The 7,684-nt window shown below is 39.8% G+C and overlaps 1 protein-coding gene across 2 annotated transcripts; it reads left to right on the top strand.

Moving 5' to 3' along the window:
- Positions 1-1,635: 1,635 nt before the first annotated feature.
- LOC135671049 (laccase-3-like) lies at positions 1,636-7,180 on the top strand. Of its 2 annotated transcripts, none has more exons than XM_065178928.1 (5): positions 1,636-2,003; positions 2,079-2,209; positions 2,318-2,562; positions 2,781-2,909; positions 5,984-7,180. In XM_065178928.1, the coding sequence occupies exons 1-5, from the start codon at positions 1,890-1,892 to the stop codon at positions 7,054-7,056; spliced, it is 1,692 nt and encodes a 563-aa protein (XP_065035000.1). In that variant the 5' UTR covers positions 1,636-1,889; the 3' UTR covers positions 7,057-7,180. The 2 variants fall into 2 exon arrangements, with proteins under 2 accessions (XP_065035000.1, XP_065034999.1); XM_065178927.1 differs by having other exon boundaries at positions 1,646-2,003; positions 2,079-2,230.
- Positions 7,181-7,684: the final 504 nt, after the last annotated feature.

Raw genomic sequence — 7,684 nt, 5'->3', positions numbered from 1 at the left:
CATCATAACATGTAGCCAGTTGCTGGGAGTAGTAAACTGACTCATGATTGCTTGAGCAATTCCAACAACACTTGCGTTGGTTATATAATAGCAAACCTGTGTTGCTTTCTTTATCAGCCATATGACATCCTCTTGGTATTTCTGTGGAGTCCTAAAATATTTGTGTTACTTTCTTTTAAAATGGATGTTAATAGACATGTTTTTCTTGAATGAGTGCTAGCTGTTATTCTTTGTCAGCAACAATCAGTACCTAACTTTTGCTGTAGTAAATTTAAATGTATGTCCATCAACAGCTTCATATGATGTTTATTTTTTATTGGAAAAAATACTTGTGACTAGTCTTTGAATTAAATGTTATCAACCTTGGTAATGTTTGTCACTGTGTAGAAATTGTGCTGCCATCATCTGGACAAAATGGTGGCTTGGGTCTTCCATCACAAAAGAGACAATGGATTAAGACATTATTAGCAATTCATAGAAATAAGCTTGCAGTATCTTGTGAAAGTTTTTCCATGTCAGCATACTTTAGAATTGAATCATGTACAATACTATCATGTCAGTCTTTCCACCAGCAGAGAAGATAAGTGATTAGCTGGACCAACCGTGCAGACTATATAGCAAGTCCAGTATCAAGCATGATGCAATGTGATTAGTTAAATATGAAAGGGAACTAAGAATTAGATGGTTTGTCTTATCATCTACAGAGAAGAGAATGCATCTGCTAGCTACTTTGAACTGGTTGATCATTTGTCAGGACCTATATGATCCAGATCCCCTGCTGCTGTTGGTAGAAAAATGTTTTGCATGCCAGTCACTATCAGATACATTTGAAGTTGAAGCTGCTGTAGAAATTGATTCTCTTGTGCTGTTCCTTGCGGTAAATCCTGCTGGATGATTGTCTGCAACACCCTTCTCTTATCCTCTACATTTACTGCAAGAATTTTGACTCTCAAGAGATTCATCGGATCTTATACCTGGAGAAGAACACATTCTGGTTGTGACAAGCTGAAGTGTGTAAGTTACAATGAACAATAATCTTGTCTATTTCCTTGGCATATTGAGCTACTTTTGTTGAGTATAAGCGAAAAGACCTAGGATTAAGTCACACACGATTCATGATGTTGCTTCTTAGCCTTCTCCAAATCACTCTGGCAGCAGAGGTATCTTACTGTGCTTGGCATCAAGTTCTGCTTCCCTTTTTACCATCTTGTTGCTGCTAACATCTCATTTGATATGTTCCCTCATTAGTTGTAGAGGCCATCTGGTGCACCCTTGTTAGCTTATGAGATGTTGCACAAGGAAGGATGCAGGGGTGGAGTAGCAGTCCAGTTCCAGGTTTCTCTTTTTTTGACTTTGATCCAAGCTCAAACAGAAGGCTACAGGTGAGAGTAAGAGTAAATGAGACCTTCAACCTGACAAGGCACAGGTCAAACAATATTTACTGCCGGAGAAGATGGGCTCTTCCTCTGAAACCCTATCCAAACATCAGCACAGTTGTCTCATTAGAAAGATGTGCATTGTTTTTTCCAGAGGGTGTTGGTAATCAGAAGGTGCAAGCAATCATTTAGTGCATGGAAAATATATGGTACCAAATGCCTCTGTGGGTCACTGACATATATCATGCACCAAATCAAATGGAATGTAGTGCACAAAGAATGAACACCTGCAAAAAAAAATATGGCTCTTAATCTGGGGATACTTGTATCACAAGCATTGTTTCCTGTGATCAATTCACAACTGTTCTTTGGAGCTTAACCTTCAGATTAAAGATCTCCCAAGCATTGTGGATCTCCATGGATCAAGACCTTATCTTCCATCCTCTCTGTGTATATAATGCAGCTTCCTCGGTCTATGTTCATCCACCTTTCAGGAGTCTGCTGAGCTGAGAGATGAGTGGTGGTGGCAAGAACGCGAACATGTCATGCTCGCTCCTCTGCTTCCTACTCTCCTTCTCCGCCATGCTCGCTCATGCCGGTGCAGAAGTCCACTTCCATGAGTTCATTGTAAGCCAAGCTTTGTGCCCTCTGATTCTTCTCGTTCTGCTTTCATGCTCTGAACCGTGTTGGATCTCAACACAGGTGCAGGCGACGCCAATGAAGAGGCTGTGCAGGACTCATAACATCATCACCGTCAATGGCCGATATCCCGGTCCGACATTAGCAGTTAGGAACGGAGACACGCTAGTGGTCAACGTCGTCAACCGGGCCAAGTACAACGTCACGCTTCACTGGTACTCCTGCGTCGACGTATACGTATGCATGTGTACAGTGTTACTGACAGGAGCAGAGCTCGATCGATCTTTTGCTTGTTTTGGCAGGCATGGAGTCCGCCAGATGAGGACGGCGTGGGCGGATGGGCCGGAGTTCGTGACGCAGTGCCCTATCCGGCCGGGTGGAAGCTACAGGTACCGGTTTAGGATCGAGGAGCAAGAAGGGACGATGTGGTGGCATGCGCACAGCTCCTGGCTCAGAGCCACTGTTCATGGAGCTCTCATCGTCTACCCCAAGCGAGGCTCTTCGTATCCTTTTCCCCACCCCAACACAGAATTCCCCGTGATCCTCGGTACTAATTCTCTTCTCTCTCTTCTCTACATTTATACGTATGCATGGATGCGTATACGTATTTTGCATGCGTAGACAAGTTTTGCTCTGTGCGAACCCTAATAAATCATTTGAGGGTAGGAGAAGATGTGATGTACTGTTGATAAGAACAACAGTGAAAGCTTAGCGATAAGACTGCAATTTAAGGTGGTCATTGAGAAATGATATCGTGTCTGACAGGGGAGTGGTGGAACGAGGATCCGGTTCAGGTCATCCGGCGGGCGACGAGGAGCGGCGCCGCCCCAAATATCTCCGACGCCTTCACCATCAACGGCCAACCCGGCGATTTCTACAAATGCTCTAGTAAAGGTATACTTCGACCTCCCTCCCTTCGACTATATAACTACTCACGTGCACATATAAATAAACGTGCATGCTCATTAGTAAAACAAGACTAATTATAGATAGATCTCATTAGCATTCCAATATTTATATTTAAAAATTATATTTGAATCCTTAAAATTATGAAAATAAAATATTTAACTTCATTTATCCTAATATTGTTGGTTTTACGAATGGAAGATACTGCACGTCATAATACATGCAAAAATAGCACGAAAACGATAGACAAAAAAGTAATTTTAGTATCTCAATTATGTTTTCGATGGTGGTGGATGACGATATCGTTGGGGACCGTGGGTGATTGTGGTTGATGAGAATAATGCAATGGTCGGTGAGAATATTGGGGATTTCTATGACTTTTTGCGGGGGAGGACGAGAAGGGAGAGCGACAGCAAGAGGTGAGGCAAAGAAAGATGAGGAAGAGGATGATGCAAATGTTGACGTTCTACATCTACGTTGATGCCAATGCAGATGCAGAGCGATGAAAAGGCCGCTTAGCATCTGCATCGGTGTCAACGCAGGTGCAGAGTGGTAGCACTTTGCATTTGCATCGGCACTAATAATATTCTACATTGCTCATTCCTTTTTCTCCCATTACGCATGTCGAGCAACAAAAGGGGGAAGAAGGATGAGGGATCGGGTAAGGGGGAAGAAGGATGAGCATCGCCCTTCTCTTCATTGTTGTTGATGCTAATGCACATGCAAAGCAATACCAACATAGATGTAGAGCAATGATACTCTACATCTGCATGCATAATTATTGATGCAGATGTCGAGTGGTACTCTGCATTTGCATATGTGGATTGGAGAAGAGAACATAAAAGTAACAGGGCCTTATCCTCATCATCAATTTTCGCATCTATATTCTCCAAATCCATAACCAAGGAATCAAATTTATCAAGATGTGAGAGTATAGATGTACCTTCAGTCATCCGAAACATATACAAACTCTGCTTCAAGTAGAGACAATTCTCCACTGTCCTCTTCATATACAAGGCTTTAAGCTTGTCCCACATGCTCTTAGCCGTAGTCTCCGTAGCTACCTCCCGTAAAACCTCATCAGAGAGATTTAAAATAATGTTTGATCGGGCCTTCTTATCTATACCCGCAAGATCTTCCTTTGTCGTACCATCTCATATCTGAGACATTGAAATTACTTTTTTCCTTATCATTTTTGCACATGATGTTTTATAACTATAGGAATTCATCGTCCGCTACCCCTAATATTTCACTATTATAACTATAGAAATTCTAATATAATTTTTTTAAATTCAGAGATCGAAATACTAAAGATTTATAATTAGCCCAACAAAATATAAACACAAACTTGAAATTAATAATATTTTGTTAGCATCAAGAAAGGGATTAAGACTTAAAATATTAAATATATAAGAATTATAATCACACTAAAGATAAATAAAATCGTAACATCTTAACTATTTGGGATTGATTACGTCATTGATTATATCTGTAAAAATCATTCATCAACGTTATCTGTATATTTCATGCATCAATTAACGAAAATAGAAAAAATCGACAGAGAGATGATTATTCTCTCTGTAAAAGACAAACATGACTTTTCACAAAAAATCAGGAAAGAGCCATTGGACTGCTCTCCTCATCAATTATCTAATACCCATAAAGAAGAAGAGGCGTATGTTTTGTAAGATCTCCTTTCAAATTGTCAACATCCCTATCACATTTACTCATTAATTTAATAGATATAGAATCATGTGATTCAAGATGCATAAACCTATATGTTCATTCATCTTATCCTTATACGCTTGAAGCAATTAATAAAGCCCAAATGTAAACCCACTTGCAATGTGTATTTGGAGAAAAAGGTCTTACTGAATGTACAAATACTTTTTGTGCTTGGTAAGCAACAAATGAAATATATATATATATATATATATATATATATATATATATATATATATATAAATATAAAATATGAATTAATATAAAATTATTTATTATGTGATAAATTTATCCTTCTAATATTTTTAATATTTAGTCATAAATAAATAAAATATTTATGTATAATTTTATTTAAAAATTCATATGGTCTAGATATATAATTAATTAATTAATAATATAATCATATAATGAATGTAAAATAATATTTGAATATAAATAAATAAAATTTCACAAAGACATAATGTTACATTAAGAGTGTCATAGGGTTAAATTTTTTATTATGTAGTAGAATGTTATGGAGTACTTTGGAAATTTAAAAAAAAAAAATCAATCCTACAATTTTATTATTTGGTATAAATACATTTAAAAAATGAACACGTATTTTTATTTAAATAAATAAATTTAATATTACAAAAAAAATGTTATGGCCTGGATATATAATAAAAAAATATATCATATAAATGAATGTAAAATAATATTTAAAAATAAATAAATAAAATTTTATGAAGATATAAATCATGTTAATTTCTCACTAAATTATGTTATTACATTAAGAGTGTGATAGGTTTAGGTTTCTATTATGTAGTGGTAATTTTATGATTTGGAGAATGTTGTGGGATATTTAAAAAAAATAAAAATTTCATTAACATCTCATAAATACTATAGAAATGTTAATGCTACCCTTAGATAGTATTAGCATATTAGAATTTGTAATGTAACATTGAAGCTTAATATATAATTTTAAAAAATTTACTGAGTATTAATTCATATTTATAATATGCGACTGAATGCGCATTTCAAATATATTCTCAAAAATATTCTTTGACTTTGATATACTTTTATATCATTGGTTGATCAAAACCTATTTATAATATCATTTGTCATTATCAAAATCTACTCATTTCTCAGATAAGTATTTGATTACATGATCCTTAATCTCATGATACGTCCACTACTTAGATCAACATGGAAGAGCAAAGGAGTGTCAATTCTAATATCAATTACTCCTCTTATATATATATATATATATATATATATATATATATATATATATATATATATATATATATATGTGTGTGTGTGTGTGTGTGTGTGTGAAAGCTTTCTTTTCCTCGTCACAGACACGACGATATTGCCGGTGGCGGTTGGCGAGACGAATCTGCTACGGTTCATCAACGCGGCACTCAACCAGGAGCTCTTCATCAGCCTCGCCGGCCACACGATGACGGTAGTGGCGGCCGACGCCGCCTACACTAAGCCATTCGCTACCTCCGTCCTCATGCTGGGCCCGGGCCAGACGACCGACGTCCTCATCACCACCAACCAGCCCGCCGGCCGCTACTACGTTGCCGCCCGCGCCTACGCCAGCGCCCAAGGCGGCCCCTTCGACACCACCACCACCACCGCCATCCTGGAGTATAGCAACAGCGGCGGGGGTCAGGCCTTTCCCCCGGCGTTCCCGGTCCTCCCGGCCTTCAACGACACCCCAGCCGCCACCACCTTCGCCGCTGGGATGAGGAGCCCTCGGCCGGTCAAGCTACCGGGGCCGGTCGACCATCACCTCTTCTTCACCGTCGGCTTGGGCCTGCTGAGCTGCCCGCCCGACAGGTTCTGTGCCGGGCCGAATGGGACTCGCTTGGCCGCCAGCATGAACAACGTCTCCTTCCAGCTCCCCACCCGCCTCTCCATGCTGCAAGGCTACCACCTCGGCGTGCCGGGGGTGTTCACCACCGACTTCCCGGCAGTGCCGCCGGTGCGGTTCGACTACACCGGGAGTAACATCAGCCAAGCGCTGTGGCAGCCGGAGCGGGGTACGAAGGTGTACCCGCTCAAGTACGGGTCGGTGGTGCAGATAGTGCTGCAGGGCACCGGCATCTTGGCCGGGGAGGAGCACCCCATGCACCTCCACGGCTACCACTTCTACGTGCTGGCAACGGGGTTCGGCAACTTCGACCCCAGGCGGGACGCCGCCAGGTTCAACCTGGTGGACCCGCCGTTCCGGAACACGGTGGGCGTGCCGGTGAATGGGTGGGCGGTGATCCGGTTCGTGGCGGACAACCCGGGGGTGTGGCTAGTGCACTGCCACCTCGACGTGCACATCACCTGGGGCTTGGCGATGGCCTTCCTCGTGGAGAACGGCGTCGGCGCGCTGCAGTCCCTCGAGCCGCCTCCACCCGATCTTCCTCTCTGCTGAACACTATAAATAACTTGCTGCTGTTGCTGCTGCTGCGGCATTAATAATTTGCAGCGGTATTCTTCTTCGCCACTGTTTGTAACGCACATTTCATGCATTAAATCACTTTAATAAACCCTTAACCAATCAATTAAATTATTTCAAATGCCCTAAAAATCCCTAAAATCAAACATGTTGGTCCAATTTTAATATTATAATTTCACAAATGACATGATATATATATATATATATATATATATATATATATTGGCCCAACTGAACCAATCAAGAATTGACCAATCAAGAATTTTTGATTGACCAATCAAGAATTGACTTAACATTTACTATAGGGGATTAATTTTAAATATTTTGTCTAAATCGATAATAGATAAGATTTTTTCAACTATACGAGAAAATCTTTGTTATCATAAATAAGTAATTCTAACATGAATTATTTGGCTTAAACTATTTTCAACGTTGAATGAATAAAATCTCTTTGATTGTATTTAATAGAACTATAAAAAATGCAAGTCCCTCACATCAACATCATGGCAAAGGAGTAGTAATACGAACATTAAAGCAAAACTCGCCGACCTATTTTGTCCTTATTTTTGGATTACGAAGCTTTTTCTTACACGCCAAAATCCAA

Source organism: Musa acuminata, unplaced genomic scaffold, assembly GCF_036884655.1.
Source record: "Musa acuminata AAA Group cultivar baxijiao unplaced genomic scaffold, Cavendish_Baxijiao_AAA HiC_scaffold_1137, whole genome shotgun sequence".
Lineage (NCBI taxonomy): Eukaryota > Viridiplantae > Streptophyta > Magnoliopsida > Zingiberales > Musaceae > Musa > Musa acuminata.
This window is presented reverse-complemented; position numbering and strand designations above follow the sequence as displayed.

What these genes read in the sequence shown, in the direction of transcription:
- LOC135671049 (XM_065178927.1), top strand. Translation starts at nt 1,890, where the DNA reads ATGAGTGGTGGTGGCAAGAACGCGAACATGTCATGCTCGCTCCTCTGC. An exon ending in TCCACTTCCATGAGTTCATT is followed by an intron (nt 2,004 to 2,078) that starts GTAAGCCAAGCT and finishes ATCTCAACACAG; the next exon opens with GTGCAGGCGACGCCAATGAA. An exon ending in TACAACGTCACGCTTCACTG is followed by an intron (nt 2,231 to 2,317) that starts GTACTCCTGCGT and finishes TTGTTTTGGCAG; the next exon opens with GCATGGAGTCCGCCAGATGA.